At 35.8% G+C, this 26957-nt stretch overlaps 1 protein-coding gene and 1 non-coding gene across 2 annotated transcripts; one reads left to right on the forward strand and one right to left on the reverse strand.

The window, feature by feature from the left end:
• Positions 1–307: 307 nt before the first annotated feature.
• Positions 308–409, reverse strand: LOC143379746 (small nucleolar RNA U13). Its single transcript, XR_013088526.1, has one exon. It is a non-coding gene; the product is annotated as a small nucleolar RNA U13 (small nucleolar RNA).
• Positions 410–11691: 11282 nt separating this feature from the next.
• Atp6v1g3 (ATPase H+ transporting V1 subunit G3) lies at positions 11692–26663 on the forward strand. The gene is made up of 3 exons (XM_076832193.1): positions 11692–11787; positions 22858–22958; positions 26490–26663. The coding sequence occupies exons 1-3, from the start codon at positions 11706–11708 to the stop codon at positions 26661–26663; spliced, it is 357 nt and encodes a 118-aa protein (XP_076688308.1). The 5' UTR covers positions 11692–11705.
• Positions 26664–26957: the final 294 nt, after the last annotated feature.

The raw sequence follows: 26957 nt of genomic DNA on the forward strand, positions 1-26957 counted from the left end.
TGTTTTATTCCTTGAACCTCTTAAGAATACAACAACATAGTAGAAATAACATTAAGAATGAGAGTGGAAAGAACATTAAGGATTCTGATCCTAACTTAACCTTTAGGTGACTCTGGAAAATTACCTATTTCCTGACTCTAAGTTTCTTCATCATAAAACTAGTAAAGTTTTGCTTGTTCCACCTACTTGACAGCATTTTGTGATAGTCACATGGATAGCACAGACCACATTTCCTTGCAAGTGTCAAATGCTGTATTAATATGTTATTATTGGACCAATTGCTATTTATTATTCTTTTTTGTTTTCATGTCAGACGGGTAATGTGCCGATGTCATAACAAGGTTTAGAGGGAGGCACATCTCACACAAGAGTGTGAACACCCAATCATCACTCTTATGAACCGAAGGATCTATTATTCTTAATATCACAGGAGTATGTGCCCTTTGTTGCTACAGCCACTCCTACAGTTGCCAGTGACACTGTAAAATTCATGGACATTCAATTAAACTAACTGTATCACAAAAAAATATTATAGAGAATATATTGATTTTCAGGAACCTATAACTTCTAGGTTGATCCAAAAATATGTCAAATAAAAAAATTCATTTTTTCAGACATTCATTTTCCCTCGATGATACAATGCTATATCTAAAATATCAAGGATGATGTCTCAATCTAACCTTGGGTGATTCACTATTCCATTTTCTTGTTTAATCTTCAAAATAACAAGCAGATCTAATGGCATAAGTTATGATTATGGATTAACAGAAAATCATAAGGAAGTAAACCTTCCAGGCAGCAGGAATCGTTTCCAATTATCTAAACCACTCCAATCACTAACAGGCACTGAGAGTCATCTGAAAACCAGAAAAGGTAGAACACCAGAATGCTTTTTCATGTAGGTGGTTTCTTCAGAATTCATAGACTTATCATACAAAAAAAAAATTTTTAAAATAAACAAATTCCAGACAACCCAATTTCACTGGGCCTCAAGTGTTTTCCCTTCGTGCCTAGGCAAGCTGTAGACTGCAGAACCCACAATAGCTGCATAGGCTGTAAGTCAATCACAAGACAATAAGAACTCCTACTGCTGCCACTGTTGATTCTTCCACTCTGCCACTCCAACAACTCACATAAATAACTACCACTTGTTGGAATTTTCTTTTTTAAAAAATAGATATATTTTTAGATGCTGATGACCTTTATTTTATTCATTTATTTATATGCGGTGCTGAGAATCAAACCCAGTGCCTCACACATGCCAGGTGAATGCTGTACCGCTAAGCCACAACCCCAGCCCCACTTGTTGGAATTTTCTATGTGCCTGTCATTATAATAGGCATCTTTTATTTATTATCTCTGATACTTAACAAGTGAAAATGTTAACTGTAAGCATTGCCTGTGAAGAAACAGAAGTTTAGCCAATATAAGCAACACTTTTGAGGCTACCTGGCTACAGTAGAGTCAAAACCTGAGCCCAGTGTGAATCCAATGTGTGTGGTTCGTTTCACCATGATACGACACAATAATGACCACCTGAGCAAAATCTTCAAGTCAAAGTCTCTCCTATATTAAGTGGTTCCAGATAGGTTACCTGGTCCATGTGGTATTTCTATTTATTTGCTGTTTAAAGAGATCACAGGGCTTGGCAGCTTGAGAGCCCAAGTTTTAGAGAACTGGGAAACTGGGTCTGTAACTGTATTGACATTGATTAGGAAAGAGGTTAAGGAGTTTGCTAGTGCTTCCTCACAGGCTTTTACCCAGAACTGATCAGGAAGTTACACGATCAATATCAACAAATAGGATGTATAAAGGGAACAATCTTTGCTGACCTAATAAGAACTGTCTCCTGCTTTACAGAATGTAACATCAATGGATGATTTTGGGCTATATGATATTCACTCAAAAGGGAAAAAAAAAAGTATAGTTCAGATGTGTAATGGACAACATTACTGCAATAATTAATGATATGTAAAGACATGAAGGTTACTTATTAGTTTTTGTATTGTCTCTGCTTTATTCAATGTCTAATAACAATAGTGAATATTTATTGAGCATTTATTACATGACAGGCATTTCGCATACTTGAGTTAATTAATCTACATACTATACTTGTGAGAGCTGTAACCTAATCAATCCACCCTCCTTTGTTTGAATGAACGGACTGGATGGTAACTAAGGCAGGTGGGGAATGGTCGGGGACAGTGAGTCACTGGGGGCATGCCCTGGAAGGGTGCATCTGCCCCATGCTCCCACCCCCACTTCCTGCTGCCATGAAGTGACCAGCTTCCCTCCATCACTCCCTTCTGCCATGATGTTCTCTTTCACCTTGGGCCCAGAGCAATGGCCTCTGTCAACCATAGATTATACTTCCAAAACCATGAGCCAAAATAAACTTTCCATCCTCTAAGTTGTTCTTGTTGGGTATCTTGGTCACAGTGACACAGAGCTGACCAACACAGTACTTATCACATAGGTACTGCTTCATTTACAATATTGCACAGATATGGCTGTGTAATGGTCCAAGACCACCTGGTTTACCAGTGACAGGGGTTTGACCTCAATCTTTTGGTCTTTGAGTCCCACTACCGAGCCACTTGACCCACCACGAGAGCAGGGCTGTATCACAAGAAGTTCAGATTTGGGGGAACAAAGGTGAATGGAATACAAGTAGCTAATAACCTTGCAGTTTGTGTCATTATGGCCTTTAACAGGAATGACATTATTCTGATGTTTTAACAGGATTATTCTTGTTGCCATTTTGTAAACAGATTCAAGTGGAACAAGAACTAAAATCAAAGAGCAGTTAGAAGACGATGACAAATCATCTACTCAAGAGAGGATCGTAGCTTTGACCAGGGTGGTAGCGAGCAATTGTGAGAAGTCAGACTGAATTTGTGTTGAAAAGACAGTCAACAGGATTTTCTGGAGATTGGATATAGGAAATCACAGAAAGAATGACTTAATACATTTCATGTATGAAATGAAAAGCTATCCGTTTCTAAAATGGGGGAAATGTGAGAGAAATCGTCTAGTTGAGGTTCAGGAAATCCACACTAAGTCACATAAAGTTTGAGGTTCAGGAAATCCACACTAGGTCACATAAAGTTTGAGGTATCTTTAAAAAATCCAAGTGGACATGAGCCCAACATTCAGGGAAGAAGTGTGATGTGGACATTTAATTTATGGGTGACCAGCACACATACAACAACGGAGCCCGCATGACAGTCTGAGATCACCCAGGAGTGAATGTAGATAGTAAACAGGAGTGGTCCAGAGACTGAGCCCTGGAAAATTGCAAAATTTATGAGGGGCGAGAAGAAAGAAAATGAGAAGGAACCAGAAAAATGGACCGAAAGAGAACAGCCAGAGAACTAAAAAGAAAAGTCAAGAACTTTGGTATCCTGAGAGGCATGTGAAAGAAGGCTTACAAGTGCTTCAACTGAGAGCAGATGACATTACATAAATGCAATCAGCTACCTTTCAAAATAGTATTCCATTGATTATATCTTACATCCTTTTGAATAAACACCAGATAACTTAGTGGAAATTTTTGTACCAATATATAACAGAACATAGATTTGGAAGGATTATAGGAAGTTATTTAAAAATTTTTGAGACTTCTTAAGCTAGAACTATCCGTATTTTTCACAGAGTCTATATCCCAAAAAGTAGTGTCAAGCTTCATCAGAGATGGGGAAGCCATTGATTATTACAAAAGAGATGTGAAACTATGACCTAAAGCAACGATTTTGTCACTTTATGGAAATAATGAGGAAATGTTGCAGTTAAAGGGGAATCCCTCTATCATTTTTAGAGCTCAAGGTTTCTACTTCATTTAAAATTACTCCTGTAAATCCCTACAGCCTATCTTCTATTACAATTATTTCTATAAATCTTCAAGTTGAAGGAAAGAACAAGACGATCAGATTATCATTAGGAAATCTAGCTGACCATAAGTACTTACAACTTTTTGTTGAATACATGAATGAGTGTCATATTAGCAGGTAGTGAGGAAAAAAGTGAAAGAAGCAAGCAATACAGAAAGAAGGAAGGAGGGAGGGAGGGAAGGAAGGAGGGAGGGAGGGAGGGAGGGAAGGAAAAAGAAAGGAAGGAAGGAAGGAAGGAAGGAAGGAAGGAAGGAAGGAAGGAAGGAAGGAAGGAAATGAATTTGTTCTCTATAATACAGTCCTTAGAATTAACAGTGCTCAGATCTATTTAGGAAACAATTTTCATAGCTTCACTATGGTTAAGGATACTTTATTTCAGCTCTAAATATCTACCACATTTAACTAAAATATTTTTCACCTTCATTATCTTTTTGCCAGAAGAATTACTAAATACATGCTTGTTCCTTTGATATAAGAAGCACCGAGTGTTCCAAAATCACAGTTTAAGATATAGCAGAAACCCCATTTAAGTTGCTCAAAGAAAATGGAGTTCATGGTAGTCCTTCATCTGAAAGAATCAATGTAATTTTAGAAAATGATGTTCTGCCCGCTATGTGCAAGGCAGTGTTCCAGACAGCCACAAATAAAGCACAGCTTGATGCTCACAGAGTTCATAGTTTATGAGTAAAAAAGGGCAAGCCAAGCTTGAGAAATATCTTCTATGCAAGTGTGAACAAGTGCTATAAGATGTAAAAGAAGAGGGTGATTAGGACTGAGAGGATTTGAAAAGCTCTATCCATTGAAAAATGGACTTCGAATGATTGATTTTGAGGCAAATGAGAGCTAGGAAGTTATTCTAGGCAGAGGGAAGAGTTTGAGTAAGGGCATAGAGAAACATTTTTGGTATTGAAGGGACAATCAGCAATTTGGAGAAGAAAATCAGAGGAAGCCATGCAGGGATAAGCAGCCATTCACTTACCTAGTTACGGAGATAAGAAAATAGAAAATTATCAATGTACGACTTCAAAAATATATATAATTAACTCAGCTATGGTGAATAAGTAAAGCAAGAAAGGATACTATGCTCTGTGGAAACATCCAGAACAAGTCTCAGGGTTTTGTTTTGTTTGCTGTTGTGTTGTTGTTGTTGTTTGAAATTTACAATTTGGAGATACCTAGAAGGTTCGGGCCTTTAGGAAAACAGGAATTAATCTACTTTTCACTGTTCTTCAGATTCGAGGGCTAAACCAACATAAGAAAAGGGAGGAAGAATCACATGATGAGCTGAAACATATACGGGTAATGACAGAATAAATAATTAGAGGAAGTCTGAAGAGAAATGAAACTTCAAGAGCGAAACCAAAGAAAAAATACATGTATATTGAATGCTTGCTAAATATATTATTACAGTTATTCAAGACATTTCAAGACTGGATTTTCAAGTTAAGGATAAGCAACAAAAAGAGTATTTTACTATAATACTTTAATATTCAACATTGGAAATTTTCCAAAGCACAGGTTTTGTTTTAAAAGATTTTTATCATTTTAAGAAACTTTTTTGGATTTTGCACCAATAAAATGAAATATGGAAGAATGTAGAAAAGGAAATCAAAGATCAGGGATCTAAATTTAAACTCTACTAATTCTTATACTTCCTTTTATGCAAAGTTACTGTAAAGAATGACCCATTTTCTATCTCAGCTGAGATGGAAATCCATGGGATTTTATTTTAAAATGTACAACTAAATACTCAGCTTATCATTTAAAATAACAAGTAATAAAATAATATCATATAATAAACATGTTTTTTTCTGAGTTGTTTTAGAATTTTATTTTGTTTTTATTTTTCCATATTTTTATTGGTGCATTATAACAGTTATAATGGTGCAATTATTTGTAAGTTATTTATACAAGCACACAATATAACAATAAAATTTGGTCAATATCATTCCCCAGTGGAAATAGATTTTTTTATAATTTTTAAAATCTGTTCTAATTAGTTATACATGACAGTAGAACACATTTTGACACAACATCCATAAATGAAGTATAACTTCTCATTCTTCTGGTTGTACATAATGTAGAATTACACCAGTCCTATAATCATATAGGGTGATAATGTCCTATTCATTCTACCGTCATTCCTATCCCTATATCCACACCCCTCCCTTCACTCTCCTCTGACTAATCCAAAGTACCTCTATTCTTCCTTAGTCCCACCTCTTATTGTGAATTAGCATGCACATATCAGACAAAACATTTGGACTTTGGTTCTTTGGGATTGGTTTACTTCTCTTAGCATAATATTCTCCATTTCCATCCATTTAGCAGTGAAAACCATAATTTCATTCTTCTTTAAGGCTGAGTAATATTCCATTGTGTATATATACCACATTTTCTTTATCCATTTATCTGTTGAAGGGCACCTAGTTTTGTTCCATAGTTTAGCTATTGTGAATTGTGCTGCTATAAACATTGATGTGGCTGTGTTCCATTATCTATAACATCAATAGTATCAATAACTTGTATTTCTTATATACTGACACAAAGAAATCATCAATATTAACATTCTATTACCATAGAAATGAAAAATAACATGTCACTCCACTTTAAAAAAATCTTATTTAAATTTCTAGATGTACTAGAAAAAGATGAAATAAACACAATAAATAGTTAAGAGCTAGTCTTAACTAAATAAACAGAATAGGAAAAATTATAGGTGCTAAAAACTATCCTTCTTGAGGAGGAATTGTTAGTAGTTCAAGAGACTAAGTTTAAGCCAAATGCAATTTTATTTTGTTATTTTTATTATCCAATTATCTAATTACTGCTATAATTTGGATTTGGAAATTACTGATATAGTTTGGATCTCCCAAAGATCCATGTGTTAAAGTTTTGGTTTCCAGCTCTTCTATTGAAAGGTGTTGGAAACTTTAAGAGATGGGGCCCAAGGGAAGGTCTGAGGTAGTTGTGGGTATACTACCCTCCAAGAGAACTGTGGGATTCTGGTCTCTTTCTCCCCTGCACCCACTTCTCGCCACCAGGAGAGCAGTTTGATCTATCATATAGTCCTACCATGATGTACCACAAAAGGCCCAAAGCAATAGAACCAACTGATCATGGATTGAAACTTCTAGAAAATAAATATTTGTGAGTAAAAAAATAAACCTCTTATCTTCATAAGTTGATTATCTCAGGTATTTGTCAGGGAGATAAGAAGCTGACTGATACAAACCTGTAGAATTACAATTCATCCACCAGGAGTGAAATGCCAATTGGTAATCTTTGTGTTCTTTTTATATTTTTCATCAGGGAAAAAAAAGAAATATGGAAGGAAATTGTTCCTGGGAAGAGAGCAAGTAGTGTGTTGCAAAATGATCAGTGACTGTGAGATCAGCTCCATTCTTTCATTTAGAAGCCACTTGACCTTGAGCCTGTCACTCAGATCTTCTGTGCTATGTTTTCCTGAACACTAATCTTCACTATTTTATAGGAGTCTTAGTAACTGCTGATAAAATTATTATGACACATGATAATAAGTCTTTGTCCAGAGCATCATGTGAGATATGTGATGGGATTTACAAGATTGAAATGAGTAAAATATGGAAATACACATTATAAATTGCAAACCATTGGCCAGGCATAGTGGTGCACAGGGAAGCTGAGGCAGTATTGCAAGTTCAAGACCAGCCTATTCCAAAAGATAACAATTTTAAAGGGCTGGCAGTGTAACTCAGTGTATGACTCCCCAGGTTCAATGCACAGTACTGCAAGATAAATATACAAGTAAATAAATAAATTGCAAAGTATTTATCCAGTTTCTGGTACATAGTTGATATTTATTTTATTAGTGCATAGAAAAAGAAATGTTTCCCCTTGGCTGAATATGGTGCTGCACACCTGTAATCCCAGTGGCTCAGGAGGCTGAGACAGGAGGATCAAGAGTTCAAAGCCAGCCTCAGCAACATTGAGGCACAAAGAAATTCAGTGAGACCCTGACTCTAAATAAAATACAAAATAGAGCTGGGGATGTGGCTCAGTGGTTGTTGAGTACCCATGAGTTCAATCCACAGTACCAAAAAAAAAAAAAAGAAAGAAAGAAAGAAAGAAAAAGAAAGAAAAAATATTTTTTATCAGTTCCTCAATAATGCTAAACATTTTGAAGAACACACTCAAAACCTAGGTTATAAGTAGATACTATTTTTAAAGTATTATTATCCATAAAATACGTTATTTAATAAATGAAAGTCACATAGAAATTAGCTTCTATTTAAAAAAAGAAAGTAACTCCATTATTGCAAGTAACCCATTTGCATGAATAATAATCCATTGCATGATTAATAAAGCACAGATTTCCCAGCCAGGCTTTTGCTTCTACCCACCTCCCCTCAATTTGACTTTCTTATTTGTCTTGCCATTTAGATCATACACTTAGGTTAGGTATGATCTTATCTCCACAGAATGTCCTGCTAATATAATATCAAACCCACTGAGCACAGGATTGTAGTTACTTTTGTTTTTCCTCCCAGAGCTCAGGATGAGATGTGACATTTCCTCACCATCTTTCTCTGCTTCTGGTGGATTATTCTATCCCTGAGAGATAGTCCTTTGGGGGCAGGAGAGGATGAAATCCACTCTCACTCCCCACTTTGAGTGATGCCTGAAGACTTCTTCTCCCTAGGGACATTTTTCAGAAATTCAACCTTGCATCTTTCGTCCAGAGGGATTGGATAACATGTTCTCTATATTCCTATGCTAGAATAAGACTGTCCCATTAAATAAGTGAAGAGAAAGAAAACTTTTGTGACAAAATTAAAAATTATGTGTGAGGCCTTAAAGAAGACATAATTAAAATCTTTCCTCATTGATAGGTTCATTACAGATCACAGATGTTAAGAAAAATTCCTTTTACCAATGGAACATCTAGGTTTATCAAAAGTTACCATTATTATCATCATAGCTTAAGTACAGAATCTGATTAAGTTTGATGACTTTATTAGGCCAAAATTGAATTAGGGTGCTGCTGAGTTTTGATTATTCAAGTTTGCTTATGATTTAATTAGTTTCAAAGTGAATCACTGATGTATTTTCCTCTGGCAATGGCAGGAAGTGATATTAAGCATCTTTTATATTTTACATAATATATTTTTCTATTCTAAGTAAATATATGAAAGTATAATGTCCCCTTAGATGATTAAAATATATGCACATTTATATATTAATGCAAATATAGATATTAATGAATAAAATAAAGCACAGAGCAAAGGATTAGGGTTAGACCAGTAAGGAATTTATGAATGATAAGGGAAACCTTTGCTGGGTGGTAACTTAGGTAAGTAGTTTTAGATGTACACAGTACCTTTATTGTATTTATTTTTATGTGGTACTGAGGATCAAATTCAGTGCCTCACATGTGCCAGGCAAATGCTCTGTCACTGAGCTACAACCCCAGAACTGAGTAAGTTGATTTTTTTAATCATATCTGCTTCCTCTAGCTTTAAAGACATATGAATCCTTCGTTTGTGCCTTAGAATTACACAAAATAGTGAGATTCGCTGTATTATTTTCACTAATGTAACATGACTTAATTTGGTCGATTTCATTACCCAGTTCTTCCCTTTTCCCTCCTGTTTCCTAAATCCCGTCCATACTCTATCTGTCTCCTTCCTATTTCCATGAAGTCCCCTTTTCTCCCTTTTTTCCTCTCTAGCTTTTACATATAAGAGAGAACTTATGACCCTTGACTTTCAGGGTCTGGCATTTTTTCACTTAACATGATGTTCTCCAGTTCCATTCATTTTCCTGCAGATGACATAATTTTATCTTTACAGCTGAAGAAAATTCCACTGGGTATGTATACCACATTTTCTTCATCTATTCATGAACACCTGGACTGGTTCCATAACTTAGCTACTATGAATTGCTTTGCTATAAACATAGGTATGCACATATCGCTATAGTATTTTGACGTTAGTTCTTTGAGATGAATAATGAAGAGAGGAATAGCTGGGTCATATAGTGGTTCCATTCCTAGTTTTCTGAGGATCTCTATACTGCTTTCAAGAGTGATTGTACTAGTCTGCAATCCCACCAAAAATATATGAGTAGACCTTTTTCTCCACATCCCTGCCAGCATTTATTGTTATTTGTGTCCTTGATGACTGCCATTTTAACTGGAATCAGATGTCAGTGAAGTTTTGATTTGCACTTTCCTGATTGCTAAGGATGCTGATCATTTTTTTCATATATTTGTTGACCATCTGCATTTCTTCTTTTGAGAAATTCTATTTAGTTCATTAGTCCTTTTATTGACCACATGCATTTTCTGCACCCTATGAAGAATCACATTCACAGAGTCCTTCCTATATAATTTCTCTCTACTAACAGTACCTCATATGAATTCCCCTTCCTGTATAATTCTATATGAGACTTAGAAAATTTTTTACATGAAGAAATACTCAGTAAATACTGTTGGTACAAGACTAAAGCAGATTTCTTGTAAAAATCTCCAACTACCAATTCATAGAAAAGTTAATAATCTCAGGCTGAAATTCAATAGAAATATATTTCTACCAAAAGCAGTGATTATTCATAAATGTGTTTGTTCCAGTTGCATTAGTTATTGCAATTATGCAATGAAAATTAAGTATTTTTACAAGATAATTACCCATGAGTGCCAAAAGAAAGAAAAATGATTATTTTGAAAAAAAAAATCCTTTTGGAAAAATTTGTCAAAGGTAATGCAAGGATGTCAGTATAGATGTGACAACTCAAAGTGATTAGGGGAAAATAACCATTAAGAACTCAGATTTAATTCTCAGATTATTTTACAAATATCTGTAAATTCATGGACATATTTAAAATAATTGAAATTGAAATTTATAGATGTGGTCATAGAGGTGTGGTTTATAAAAGCATTAATAAATGCAACTCCAGTCACTTCAGGGAAAAAAGCTTTCACCAAAAGCTCTTAGTTTCAAACAAGATGTTTAGATTCATGTAACTATTACTGTATGATTCTTCACTGTGACCAACATTTTCATTTTTCCAATTATTACCGGATTGAATCAAATCAGGTATGTAGATTTTACTGTACCACCTTAGGACAATACGCAACACAAGCAGTAAGTAATGTAATATGCATGTTTAAATTGTTTTAATTTAACCTCAAAATCTACAGTTATAATTTCCCTTACCATTTATTTAGTCACAGTACTAAGATGTCCCTGAAATGAGAGAGCAGCACAATACACTATCACCTAAGGCCTGGGAAAAGAAAAGAATAGATTCCTACCTAGTCCATCTTCTATGCACAAAATCAGAAAACCTCCTTCCTGGCGAAGGTCAATAAATTTTCCCTCAGCAGATAATTGAATTACTAGAAATATATAAAGACTGGGAACTAATACTGCATGGATAAGGAACAAAGAAAAAAATCTTGTAACTTGAAAGATAAATTCAGTAAAAAAGTCGATATTTCTTGGAAGATTAGGGAAACTAATATTCTAAAAGACATCTTACTCAATTTTTTTTATAAGTAGACTCAACAGCCCATGAAAAGGGGCCTTATTTCACAGAGAAGACCTGAAGCTGTCAGAAAAACGGTGATTTCTCAACTTCCTCATATTGACTTAACTTGTTTTTCTGGATTCCACCTTGGGCTCTCCTTGGCGCCCAAGGAGGTCAGTTTGGAGCAAACAATTGTGTGTTTGCTGTTGACACAATAATCCAGGGTATGTGGTGATTTCTCAAAAGATAAATGGACCTGCCATTTCCTGGGTTTCACAGAAGCGTCCTGAGGTGGAGCGAGCTGCCATGACTAGCCAGTCCCAGGGAATCCACCAGCTCCTTCAGGCAGAGAAAAGGGCCAAGGACAAGTTAGAGGAAGCCAAGAAGAGTAAGTATTGCCAGTGACAGGGTTTGTCACAAAATGGGTAGGCCGTGGGAAGCAGGGACATGAGGATCGGCTTCCAGGTCAGGCCCACCTGAGTTTAAATCCTGGTTTACCATCCTCCCTGTGAAACCCCGGTTGTTCATTAAAACTTGTGTTTTTATAGTGGGGATGAAGTTTCCTAATATAAATCCTTCTGAGAGGCCATGTGCTAAGTGGAAAAAAAAATCACAGATTTTGAGGTTATGGAGATGTTGCTTAATGCCTGGGTTCACAGCTTCCTTCCTGCCACCACACCTTGCATTTTCTCAATTTTGTGCAAAGGTAAAGAGATTGACAACTTCCATACTGAGTCTCCCTACTAGACAGCAAACGTGCAAAGTTTTTATCCTTTTTAAGCATCAGTTTTCATTTCCATGAAATTGGGATCATAACAGTTTATAATTCATTGTTATCCCTCTCTTGATAGCTTTTGATTCTCAATATTTTATTATTATTATTTATTTATTTATTTTTAGTATTAGAGATTGAACCCAGAGGCACTTAACTACAGAGCCACATCTCCAGCCCTTTTTATTTTTTATTTTGAGACAGGGTCTCAAAGTTGCTTAGGACCTTGCTGAGGCTGGCTTTGAACTGCAGTTCTCCTGCCTCAGCTTCCCAAGCCACTGAGATTACAGGCATGAGCCACCATGCCCTGCTGATTCCAAATATTTAAAAATATTTCCATTTTATTCTCATTTTCTATCCTTTATGTAGTCATGTATCTACATATTCGCAAGTGAATGTCCTCAATAAACTTCAACTTTTTTCCTACTCTTTGATATTCACAAGGTGTTAATGTTACTCCTATTTTGAAACAGAATTTATGATTTGACCACAACTATATTTTAAAAAGGGAAAATATGGTGCCAGGCTCCATGCTCAATATTTATCTTGTTTACTACTCACTATGACCTTTATTGCAAAAGGGGAAAGTGATGCTTTGAGAAATTATGCAATTTACCTAAGGTCACAGGGAGGGTAAGTGGTAGAGACAGCGTTGGATGAAATCTGATTCCTCAGTCAAGATAATAACCAATGCACTGTATGAATTTTATCCATTTTTATAATGAAAAAACTAACAGCTTATAGATATACAGCTTGAATTCAGTTCCCTTGGGCCAAAATCTGTATTTTTTTCTATTATTCTATTCTATATCACTTCATTATTTACTTTATAATAATTTGTAGAGTTATTCTCTTCTTCATAATTGTTTTGCCCAACTCTTCCATTGAAGCCAAAGGTTGGGGAGGTAGGAATTATATCTTAAAATTGTTGCTTCTGTGACTCTTTTGGTGAATGTAGGGGTCAAATTAGAAAAAAAGCTTAGTTGATTACTTAAAAAAAAAAGAGCTTATTTAATTGTATTGAGCAAGTGGTGGAATAGTTCACTATGATGCAAGAGAAGCAGTCGGGAAGGAGACAGGCAATACTCTGTTCACTAGGGCTTTCAACCATGGTAAAATCTTTCCCTTTATGAAGATAAATTCATTATCTGAACACTCAGCAATATAGACACCAACACCACAAATAGAGAAGATTCCAGCTAGAGATGAGAGGAAAGGAGAGAAAAGGAAGGAGAAGGATAAAGAACACATGCTTTACCTACTTCCCGATTTCCTCTTCAACAACAAAAATGCAAATGATTGCAAGATGATATGAATGCAGTAATTTTATAGAAAAATAAAGCAGTTTCATACTGACTGGTTGAAAAAAAAATCTCCCCTACCTTTTGTTGAACTTTCTGTTAACCACATTTAAAATTTCCAGAGGAAAAGACTAAAATAAAGATGTGACAATTAGGTTCCTCATTAGAGGGGAAAACATAGGACAATATTGAGCCCATATATCATCAATATTATTGTACAATTCAAATCATTCTTGCCAGTTATTTTTTTCTCCCTTTTCAAATTCAGCAGAGAAGTATTGCTAACCACATAGGTTGTTTGGGAGTGGAAGCCACTAAGGACAACATGGCTTCAACTTCACTTGAAGATAAAGCCAACCTTTCTCTTGCCTCTTGAGCATGTGCTCTCCTTGGCAAATTCTTCTCAGATATCAGTATTAAAAAACGCATAATGTATTTCTTCTGTACAAAATGCTCATTTTATTTTCTAATACTTAAAGTACATGCAGGCTTTTTTTTTTTCTTAATATACCATATCTTTGTTCATGAGTATTGAACCAATAACAAAGAATAACCCAGGCTTTAAAACCATCTTGGAGAGTATTTTAACTTTCAACAATTAACTCATACACTGAGTTTCAGAGAATGTCAGTGGGTTCTCTTTGCTTTATTACACAGGATTTAGCACAAATTCCACTGAATACAGTTTTCTTACACAGCCATTAACAGGCAGCAGTGTCTGGTCACAACAGCACCCATCCTACCTGACGCCCCAAGCATGCTGTGGCAAAGGGTGTGTTGGTATGTTGTAACGTCCCTTATGTTTCAGTAGTTTTTGTTTTCATTCATTTATTTTATTCAATAAGAATTGACTGAGTGCCTTTCAAGTTCTGTGCCACCTTGATGTAGGCACTAATGAGTAACTGTAGATTCTTACTTAACTCTCTAGTGAAGATAAGTACCTAAGAGGCCATTGATATAAGAAATGCATAATGACATGAGTGGTATGAGTAGTCATTGTTTTTACAAAAGCATATGTTTTTACTTTATTTTGTTCTATAAAAAGATTAATTAGAAAATCTGGTATATCAAGGCAGAAGAGAGATTCAGAATGAAGGTTAATAAGACCCAACAGTGAAAACCACTGTAGAAGGTCTGTATCACTTTGTCTTTCTTACATCCATTGATTTGGAAGTCAGAAACTCAGGAGTCTGTTTGAGTAGGACTCATGAGTATGTATTTTAAAATGAAAAGAAATGCTTAGAAAGAGAAAAGAAAACCCACGGTAATTCAGGTAATTCATTGTTAATTGTTTTAGGAATAAAAGTCCAAGACAGACAAGGTGGCAATGTTTATACATATTATGTTGCAAAAATATTAATATATTTCATTATTGAAGACTGTCTCAGATCCCAGTAAAGCTGTTACATAATACAATATAGAGTACAAACATTTTGCCTTAGGGAATACAGACAAGGGAATGTGGTCCTGATGTTATCAGGAACTCTCCTGAAGACCAAAACCAATCAGGCCTGTAGAAACAGAATATGCAGGTCCCTGCTCTCAAGGCCTCAATAGCCAGACACAGAGGCACTGAGAGGGGTGTGGATAAGGCTGTGGACAGGCTTGAAAAGTCAACATGGGAGGCAGCACAGGAGAAGGAATGTTGGTTTAAGTTTAAAACCTATGTTTCTTAACATAGGTTATTTAGCATTTTTGAACTTCAGCTTTCCTTTTTAAAAATAAATAAAAATGCAAGCTATTATCAATCTACCTAATAACCAAGATGTTTAAAGGATATGAAAATGTACATAAGATAGTGAATTTGAGTTCAAACTAAGTACGTGGAGATATTTAATATGTATTATATATATATGAATATTGTTATAAATAATAACACAAGAGTAAATAGAATAGAGAAATCTAGTTTCATTCTTTGTATCCTGGTCCTTTATTTGGGTCTATATTTCCTATGCCAAGGGAGTCCTTGACTATTTCCAGTAATTTGACGAGAAAGGTTTAGATATTCATTTCTATTCACTGAATACAGACTAATTATATTTATTAGTTAAAATTCTCATATATATATGAGTTAGATGGAATCACAGCAGTTATATGGAATCACAATAGGTTTGTACTGCTTTAAACAATCTTACTAGGAGTTAACATTTTTTTGCCCAATAAATTGTTCATTAATCAAAACATAAAAGTAGGCATGTTGCTCCAAGACAAGTTACATTTTTACAACAGAACATCATAGAGTTGCCCTGGAGGTCCATTGAACTGAATATTGAACTGAGCCTTCAATCAGAATCATATTACAAATTCATAGTATCGCCGTTCACACAAGGAAAAGAGACTGTGTTTCTGTGCGATATGTGACAATTTTGCTTTTTGAAAGCTGCATGCATTGCAAACTTGGAAAACTGCAGCTCTGCATTAACACTGTTGGAAATGCTCAAATGCACGAGACTCAACATCACATGAAGGACCCATATTTCTTGAATCATTTCCTAACATACACTGTACCCCTTCTCACAAATAAGCACTCGAGTTGTCTCATTTAGAATCTGTAGAAAACAATGTCTGCGTTTAACTAAAAATTATAAATCGCATTATAGGATATGCTGTGTCAGCTAATACAATAATGAAAATAGTTTTATGGTATATACAATATCAACCACGTATATACAATATCAACCACAAATAATTTTTTTCTTACATCTGCAAGTTACCTTTTGTTTCCAAATGTGCAGATATTCTGAATTATTTAAACAGGCACCTTGATTTAATAAATTCTTGACTCTGCAAGTGCATATTCTGGGTTCATGAAGACATGACTTTTAATAAACTAGTAAAATAAAAGTTGTTATATTAGAATTTCATGGCCTTGTCTTATATGTTTTGTAGGCCTGTAAATACTTCCTCTTTCTTTATAGTCCGTAGCTTAACAGGGTATTTGTAAGTATATTGAACTTTCATTTCTGTGAGTGGGTGATATTAAATTATAGACCATTTTTCTGGACTAATAGCATTTGGTTATATTTAATCCAAGAGCTACACAAAGATACTCATTGTGATCTTTAATCAGGAAAATATAAGTAAAAGAAAAGCCAAGGAAAACATCAAGGAAGGGGATGTGAAAGGGAACTAGATTAGAGTCAGAAGAGAAACTCAGTAGCAATCAACTTCACCAAAGGAGAGGTGGGCTTTCTTTTTATTTTTCTTGTGACTTATTTCTTTTTACAGGGATTGTAATTGGTGAGAAAAATAATAGCATTCTTTGAATCTGGTTGGTTTTATGGTAATACTAATGATTCCCCAAAACCAAGAACATGTTCTTCCCCTTAAGTGGTAGGTGTTATTAGTAACAAATAGAAAGCTCCATGCATCCCCAAATAATCCTTTGCTTTCAGAGCAAATCAAGGTGGCCTCTGTTCTGGTTGTCCTTATTTTTGTCAGGTGACACATTCATCCAGATACCTACCCTTTCTACTTTGTGAGAGCACCTGTCTTAGCCTCTGCTGCCTATCTAACATCATCATCTCTGTGCTCCTCACTGTTCTTCTGCATCTGTTTCCTAGGGCCACTGTAACAAATGACCACAAAGTGGTTGAGTTTCAACAACAGAAAAGTATTATCTTACTGTCCTGGAGGCCAGAAGTCCCAAAGCGAGGTGCTATCAAGGTTGGAATCCTTCAGGCTGTGCTCAGAGTACTGCATGCCTCTGTCCCAGTGGGCACTCCTGGGATTGTATCTCTATCATTCTTTTGTCTGCCCCCACAATCATATGTCCTTTTTCACTGTGTGTCTGGTTAGTCTTTGAGTCTTTGTGTCCAAATCTCCTTCTCTTTACACGGACACCAGTCATTGAACTTAGGACCCACTTTAATCCAGTACAACCTCACCTTAACTTGATCACATATTCATAGCTCTTATTCCCAAATAAGGTCATATTCACAAGTACCAGAGATTAGGACTCCGACGCATCATTTTTTTGGGGGGGAGGGTAGCGAGGCAGGGGGTACAAAAATTAAATTCACAATATCCTCTAAGTGTCAAGTTTATTTGGCCACATTGAGCCCTTATCTTACTTTCTTTGCCCCCTTTAGTGGTTAAAAAATCCCAAATAAGTGCTTATATTCCCTATGCCTATAATCTTTTCATTCTATTTTCCTCTGAGCTTCTATTCCTACAACTCTATCAAACCTCCTCTTGCCAAAATGAGACATGTTTCTAAACCTGATGCATTCAGCATCCCATTCACAATTAAATTCCTCTTTCATCTTTAAGATTCTTATTCCATTTGACTTCAGGACACTACATTCATGGTTGACTTCTGGATCTTCTCAGTTAGATCAGCGCCCCACTGGGGACCTATTCTGTACATCTGCAGACACTCCGTAGGTGCTCTCATCCAATCCTCTGACTTTGTATCCTGACTCCATGTAGAGGATCCCAAATTTGATCTTTCCTGCCCTAGCCGCTTCTCTGATCTCCAAATTCAGATGAACTTCAGCTTTTTCAAAATCACTACTGGATATTTGACATCTCAACAAAATTGTATCTTAGACTCCACCTCAAAATAAAATGTTGAGGTCATCACTAACTCATCCCAAATTTGATCTTTCCTGCCCTAGCCGCTTCTCTGATCTCCAAATTCAGATGAACTTCAGCTTTTTCAAAATCACTACTGGATATTTGACATCTCAACAAAATTGTATCTTAGACTCCACCTCAAAATAAAATGTTGAGGTCATCACTAACTCATCTTTGTCTCTTACACTAATCAATCAACTCCTCCAACTCCAAAGAAAATATAACCCCTTCTTGTCAACTCTACTACAACTTACCTCCATGCTACTACTCCCTTAGCCCTAAATCTTTTCTACACCAGCCAAAAAAATCCTTTGAAATCATGATCAGTATTATGTCGCACCTTAGCTAAGACTTCTTCATGTATTTAGTGTCTCAAAGACACGCCCTGTGAGCTCTGAGCGGCACCTGACCTGGCTCCACTACTAGTACTCTGATCATCTCCTAACACTAAACTGTCCTGTTTTCTTTGCCTTAGCAAAGAGGTGGTGTTTCCGCAATTCCTGGAACATGTCAAATGCCCTCCTACCATGGCCTCTGAACTTGCTATTCTCTCCACCTGGAATGGGCTTCCCCTTCGTCTACGTGCATGACCATCTGTGTTTTCCCTTCAAGTCTCTGCTGGCCTGTCGTTTTATCTGAGGGAACTGATCTATCTAAATTAGCACCTATCACCATTTCTCTCTATCCCTTATGCTCCTTTATTCTGCATAGTACTCAACATCCTTGTCCTATTATGTATACATTGTCTATTTTCTATTTTTATCTCCTGAATTGCATCCAAAAGGCAGATTCCATAACAACGGGAAGTCTGTGGGATTTCCATACATCCAGAAAAGTGTGTGGTACTTATTAGACATCTGAGAATGTTAATTGACTAAGTGGTCCATTTCAGATTTCTGTAGCATTTGATACCATTGACTATAGGCTGCTTGGGATGTTCTCTTCACGAGTTTAGCTTCTTTTTAATTTCTCTTCCTCTCTGCCTACTACTGTCAGACTTCTCCTGAGGATCCACTTCCTTTTCTTGAACATTGATATTCCCCCATTTTGAGACCTTATCGCTCTTTTCTCCTCATTCTTTATAATCTCCCTTAATTTCTGTCCAAATACCTTTGCTGTGACTAGCACACACCCAAACCTGGATGACTGACATGCAAACCTTCCTCCATTGCAGTCCTTTCTCCTGAATTTCAGACTTGTCTGTCCTGTTGGATTATGATTACCTCTCCTAGGATACCCCTGGGGAAGGCCTGAGGACTTTTCCTCAAACTCATGCCTGGCTTACCATTTTCCTTCTTAACAAGAATTGGGCCTATTTTCCTAATGATTAAAAACTCATTAAATAACTAGTTCAGTTTCTTTTCTAATATTTCCAATAACTTATTATAAGAGATTATTAGCTCTGTTTTATAGATAAGAAAACAGACTCAAATTCTAAGTAAAATGCTCCAAGTTACAAAGCTTATTATGTCCTGTTCTGGTGGTACCTCGTGTATAATTCTGACTCATTTCTGAGAAAATAAATGAAATATTATTTTTCCCATCACAAATGATTCCAAAAAAGTTTAGCAGCCCAAGCAATAGAGTTGCTTTCTCTGTGTCTCAGGGCTTGCATCTTGGGCTATGAAGTTCACTTGTTCAATTCCAGAAAGAGCAGAGCCTATCTTTGAGCAAAATGATCTTATCTTTGAGCATATGTGGAATTCAGCTTTAACTTGCCCCAAATTGATTTTTTTAACTCTTTCTCCACAAAATACCTGAAAATCAGGTCAAGACTCCCCCTTTTTTCTCTTCACAAAACAATTCTGTAGAATATATCTCAACCATGACTTGTTAAATGTAGATGTCTGCATAATAAGCTATATGTCTAACAATGAATGAGGCTGAACTAGACTGTCCTCAGATCTATCTTATAAAGGATCTTCTTGTCCTTTCTGAGTCCGTCCCTTTGCTCTGTCCTTGTTGGTACATCCAGTCAGTCTAGTGGTTCCTTCCTCAGAGATTTCTCCTAATCTCCTCCAACAGCCTCCTCAGAATCCCATGATATGTGTCCAGGTGAATTTGTTTACATTTTGGGGGGTTACTTTTTTAATGTAAGACATAGCATGACTATTGGAGTAGAGGCAAACTATGGACTCTCTATAGAATTTTAGTAGCAGTGTTCCTATAAGCATTGTGATTTTTTAACTGGTCCAGAACAAGCAGAACAAAGGTTTATGTTTTAGCTTTTTTACAATTGTATTTTTAGGCAGTTTGCCATTTTGTTTTATAATTTTCCTCTTGGAAGCTGGAGCGGCATGCACACATTTCCAAAGTATGTGAAATTTATGTCATCTGGAAGCAAGGAACATGCATTGTGTACTTCTCCTCTGTTGTTCACTGTAGGCTTATATAGTAGGTGGTCAGTAAAGTTGAAGTGAATAATGGAAGAATAAAGTAAAACCCTCCTTTCCTACACAACTATACAGCATTATTTTTAGCACTATTTAAAATCACAACACATCAGATGAACACAATTTCTAAACCAAAAAATCAAGACATTCTGCCTGATAATCCTGTGTCTTTATAGGAATTTGGGGATCATATATTCAATTATTTATGTAGAAAATCTGACTATCTCATATGGTTGCCCCTGTATTTGAAACAAAGTGTACTGATATTAATTAAGAATATGAACCTCTTTTTGTCCACAGTCACCATGTTTTCGATGCTTCAGAGTAAACCGGTACAATTTCAAAATTTGGCCATCTTCCTACACAGAGCAAGAAGCAAGCTGGAGGTTAAGATGAGTGGATTTGACACGTGCATGTGCTTCACCTCTAACCAAGCTGTAGGCTTTAGACTTCAGTTTCTTCCACTGGATTAAATCAGGTGTAGTACACACAGTCCCTTGCTCGGTGGCAGCTGCTGAGTCCATCCAGAAAACTACTGTGCCAGCAGCAATTTCCCTGTGGCTCTCCTACTTAATTGAATGAGAGCCAGCAGGTGACTGGTGCCATGACCTGGGAATCACAGACACACACTGAGCCTGTCACAGGGTGTTGGAGCTTATGTGCATGCTCTTAGTGGATCACAGGATCCTGCTCAGAGGAAGGGCATGCAGCATGTGTCCCATTATTATTACTGTTATTGTTATTATTATTTTATCATTATTATGTGCTAAAGAGTTATGACTTTGAAACCAATCATTTTAGATATTATGCAACTAAACATAGTGATGGCATGTGCAATTTATTTTATAAAATATTTTAGGCATTGCAACTCATTATTGCTATGAAAATGTTCACACATTACCATTTTATATTGTCCTGATGTTAAAAACAGTGATAAGAAAGTAGTTTGTCGACCAAGGAATCAGCTTCCCTACCAACACTTCTATTTGTTCTGTTCACAGAATCTCTGGGAATAGAATGTGTTTTGTTCCACAAAATGGTAAGAACCATAAAGAACAAAGGAATCCAAATACACAATATGAGCATTAGTTAACTAGGGAGAAGGTAGGCATTAATGTAGCAACCACTAAGCCTCAAACACCAGAAGAACATTCATTTTTACCAGATGAGGATTTTCAAGACAGTAAAGAAAGCTAATTACCTATTCTAAGTGAGGTTTCACCAGTTCCATTCAAGGATGGTAGACATTAAAAATGACCATTTCAATTTGCAAGTCAGTGCATCTATCCTTATTTCAAATACATACTTAGTGACTAGCAAAGCCACTCAAACCTAGCAGGGAAATTTAGCAACTGTCTACATTTGAATGCTACAAAGATATCAATAACATACACAGACAAAAGTTAATATGAAGATTTTCTTCCGTGTTACTTAATGAGAACATATTATCTAGTTCAAAGTCTACACGAAGTAACAGTTGACAAAAGTTATAAACAAAATCTTGAGACATGATAAATCATACTAAATGGGCAAAAAAAAGAAAGGCATTTTACTGAAATGGAAAGATAGGAGATGCAGAGAAAAAAAGAATTTTCATAAGGTTCAGTTTCTTTACAACTTTATCACAAATCCTTAGTACCTAACCCCTGAAGGTGGTGGGGTCGTAGTAGCAATTAATATTACATTGGTTGTCCAAAACTTTGTGTGCTTAGCTGATTGTATTTGTCTCAAACTTTCATCTCATATGATGTCTGTTAGCTGAAGGCTTACACCTTAGCTCTTAATAAAAGAAAAGGGGCTACTTAACGAAATGTCCTAACCATTAAAAACAATTGGTTTTACAACCACTTTCAAGTCCCCCTCAGAGAAAGCTACTACAAGAAAAAGAAAATCTACTTTGATGTGCTATGGGGTTTAATCAGACAGTCTAGATTAACAAATGGTAAGAAAAAAAATCCCAATAAAATGTCTAAAAAAATTATAAGTCAGTTTGATAGAGTCTGAGTTGCATGTTTGTCATGATTTTGGAGACCTGCCAGTGGCAAATAGGATCCAGTTGGTGTGGACTGAAGGATTCCTGGCAGCAAATCAGGACAGAAAATCTGACCAAATGATGTCTTTTCGAGTAAGTGACAGCCAAAAGCTGTTCTCTGGCTGTTACTTCTGTGAGTAAACGGGCAGATATTTTATTTAAACATGTAAGTGTGAAAGAAAGTCATCATTGCCATGTTCTAAAGAATCCTATAGAAAAATAAGAAATTTTCAATATTATTTTTTTGCAATAAAGTTTGACATTCTAGGGGGAAGGAGTCTAAAAACATGGAGAAATCATCCATGTTTTAAAAAATCAATTTTGAAATCCCATGCATATCTAAAAGAAATATCATTTCTTCTATGCCACTGTGAACTTCCAGGAAAGGGGAAGAGACTGAAGCAAGCTAAGGAGGAGGCGATGGCTGAAGTGGACCAATACAGAATGCAGAGAGACCAGGAGTTTCGACTTAAACAGTCTAAGGTAAGCCAGGATGCCCACACTGATTTATGCTGCATAGAGGATAAGATATTAATATTCATAAGGCATAAGGAGGAACCTTAGGAGAACTATGCTGTGATTTGGCAGGTACAGTCTACACAAGGCTAAACACCAAATTAGATCTTAAACATTACAGAATTACCAAGTTTACCTTTTCAGTTTCAAGGTGTTTTAAATTTGTCAGACAATATGTCTCTGGATAGTTGTTGTCTGATGTTGACTATGTATTAAAAAAAAATCATAATCTCAAATATACAAATTGAAGGTATTAAAGTATCATTGCTACCACAGATTATTGACTGACACCATTAAAAAAAACTACAGAAAACATTTTGTTTCTTTAATGTTTACTAATAAAATTAATTTTTAAGTTGCATGATAAGATATAGAATGAACTTGTCAACCAGAACATGCCCCTGCCACAAGAACTTTATACACCCCATGTTACTCCCTGTAATTCTATTCTTTTTGACTCATTCATCTTTCTTTAATATGTGATCATGGACTTCCTTTCCTGATGACCTTATCTAAAATCATCTCTCTTTTAAAAGTAAAGGAAAGCAGTACTCCATTACAGTCCATTCTTTCTCTTCATTGCATTTATCACTGTCTGATATATTAAGTATTTACACTTTTTTCTTACTGCCTGTCTTTCCTTCTCACTGTAAGCATCAAAATAGCAGTTTCGTTGTTTTATTCTCTGTTGTTTTCCTAGGTTTTAAAACAGTCCGCCTCCTAGTAGGCATGCAATAAACATTAGTGGAAATAATGAATAACTAAATATTTCCTCTGTGGCTTTATCTTTCCCATTGGATCCTGTTATAACCATGACATATTAAAATCTGAGAAAATAATCATCTTTTATAACAACCAGCTTTGATTATCATATGTAGGATATCTCTGAAAGGATAGTTGTTATTTCTGTTTTTTTTAAGTCATAACAAATCTGACCATAATTTCTGCAAGTGGTTGGATTAAACCTCTTGAAATACTATTTCTCCTGAAGAATTCTATCAGATGTAAATCTGGTTCAAGATTTGTTCACTGCTTTAGACAATAATTAAAACTCTTTCTTGCTCTCATAATTGGAGCTCCAAACCAATTTTACAGCTAGTTGATCAAAAGCTCACATAGAAAAGTCATCATGTTTAAGCCTCTTGCTACTTCAAGCATAATGTAAAACCATTACTGCGGATCTTTCCTTGGCATGACCTCCATATGTCAGGCATATTGCTATTCCCATTAAATCTCGTCATCATTAACCCAGGGCAATTAGGAGGTCTGGGAGGAGACCCAAAAAAAACGGTTTTATGCCTGCTGTGGGTATTGTACCCTGATGTTTCTTTTTTGGTTGTTGCCTTTTAGCTTTTGTTAATACATATGTTTCTTCAAGTCTTCTTACTTATCAACACAGACAGGTTATTCAAATGTGGGTTATAGTTATTTATCCACTGGTACTACTTTATCAATGACTTGTTTATCCCTTGCTCATCACTTCTACCTAATGTACCATCTACTCCTGAAGAGATATGGCATTGCTAAAAGAAAATATGAACTACAGAAAATTAAATCTATTGTTAACATTAGTAAAAGTCAGATAAGCCACGAATCCAAACAAAAGACCCAAATAATGGTTTCCATGAGCACACAGAAGACTTTTATATTTTTTACTTCAGAATTCATATCAAGAGAGCATTTTGTTTCCTTGAAGTAATAAAAATTGAGAGTCCCAAACTGTTTTGCTTAAGATTGTGGGTCCTGAAGTTCTGCTATCCCTGAAACTGGAGCATTTGAACAATTGCTAAGGAAAGATACTTAGTGTTGAAGATCCAACTGTCAGTATCAGTCATTAGGTTGGAAGTCTGTGCACATCACTCTCAAAGTAAAAGTTTGAAAAATAAAAGAAGTCCTAAAGTGGCACCCTTTAAACAAATGGATCATGACATGTTACAGAATGATCAACTTGTAATGTATATAGTGTTCCAAATGTGAACAGGCTCTGCCAACAGGAACAACACAACACAGGTAATGAGTTCTCTGTAACATCTGGAGATTGGAGATATGATCATTCTACTCTGCTTAACAAATATGTACCCAGCATAGGTAACAGTCTCACAACAGTTTATCTTTTAATTTTTTACCACTTAAGACATTGGATTTAGGAGAAAAAAAAAACTGTTTTTCAATCCCTTAGAGTCCCAAATAAACCAGTAAATTTAGAAAGAAAAAAAGTTTGAATTGGGTAGAATTATTTTGATAAACAGTTATAGTTTTAAACCCCTTAGTAAGGGAAATTTGGACCATGTGTATCTGCTTCCTGTATACTCATTTATGAAAATATTATTTTGTAAAAGTTATTTAGTGTCTCAGAAGCTGCATCTTCTCAAAATTATTTTCTTTGAACTGGGATGCCCTTGTTGCCTGGATTATAAACAGAAAAGAACTGGAACCCAGTAGAGTCAGTTGCATTTGATTTGAAGCTTAGGATCCAGAACAATGATGGGGGTTCCAGATGTTAGAACAGTTCAGCAACCCTAAGGTGGAAGTCATGATTAGTGGAGCTACTTAGATCATACCAGATGCACCTCTCCCCTTAACACAGAAGAGGAAAACGAGCAAATCCAGCTGTCTTGTCTTAATGAAACCACATTTAAGAAAGATGAAGTTCACAAGTAGATGAATTAAGAGTTGATTGTTTAGCTAAGGTTGACTTTCAAAGTGTCTCACTGTACTTTTCCTTTAAAATAATAACTCTCCTTGCAAGATAAGGATTTGGTCCAATCACGACTCATGGCTATATAAGAAACTAAGAGGATAGAGAACATGATGGAAAGTGCTAACAACTAATTAAAGAGTAATTGAAAGGCCTGTTCAACTGTGCCTAAAGTGATAGTTTGACTAAATGAACAAGCATATCTCAATTTGAAAAAATTTCAATTTATACCAAAATTCTCAATAGTGTATCTATTAGCCATATCTGTCTCCATAGGCATGTAAAAGCATTTGGGATGTGTATTTCAGCTGTATCTTCCCAAGAATCAATGAAGTTCAGATAATGTATTTTAACAATAGGAAATCCACTAACCCGCTCTTTAAAAACTAGCCTAAGTGGGCTTACTGGTGCCTACCAATTTTGTTTTCTAGACTAGTAATTCAGAAAATAAGCAACAGGGGAGATGTGAGATCAGAATGGAAACTAGTACAAAACATGAGAAATGTGATGAGAAAACTTCTGAGCATAGTATCATGACTGTAAACTGGTTTGTGATTTGTACTGCGTGGTCATCAGTTAGAAGTGAAAAATAACCTGTTATGCCATTTCCATAACAGGAAAGTTCATCTTCACACTCATGGTCTTAGTGTTCTAGTCTGACCTCTGGGGGAAAAAAAATCTGGAAAAAGAATAGATAGTGTGTGTTCCATAGACCAATCATCAATAAATAGGTTAGGGTTTATAAAACCACAAAATTTTAACATGACTATGGTGTGAAGATTCCATCTCTTGTTTCCTAGATAATGGGTTCTCAGAGTAATGTCTCCTACGAAATTGAAGAACAAACACAAGGAAAGATTCAGGAACTGAATGGGAGCTACAACGAGTGTATGGAGGATGTGATTAAACAGCTCTTGATGATGGTCTGCGACATAAACCCAGAAATCCACATGAACTACAGAGCCACCAACTGACGTACCTAAAACTGTTCCAAGGAGTGGTGTGTGGATGCCTCCTGCTTGCTGGTAGCTTCATGTTTGCATTAAGAAATGTAAAACGTTGATCTTATTTACTGAACATTTATAAAATTCAGTGTGCATGAATTCACACATGGGCACTTAGTTTTAAAAAGTAAATAAAGCTATCATTTTATCATTCCTGGTAATAGTCATTAAATGGTGTTGTCATTTAACTGGGAACAAGTCAAAAATGCAGAGTAACATACTTTTGACATGGAAAGGAAACTGACTTTCAGGATGTTGCTTTTT

This window comes from Callospermophilus lateralis, chromosome 13, assembly GCF_048772815.1.
Source record: "Callospermophilus lateralis isolate mCalLat2 chromosome 13, mCalLat2.hap1, whole genome shotgun sequence".
NCBI lineage: Eukaryota > Metazoa > Chordata > Mammalia > Rodentia > Sciuridae > Callospermophilus > Callospermophilus lateralis.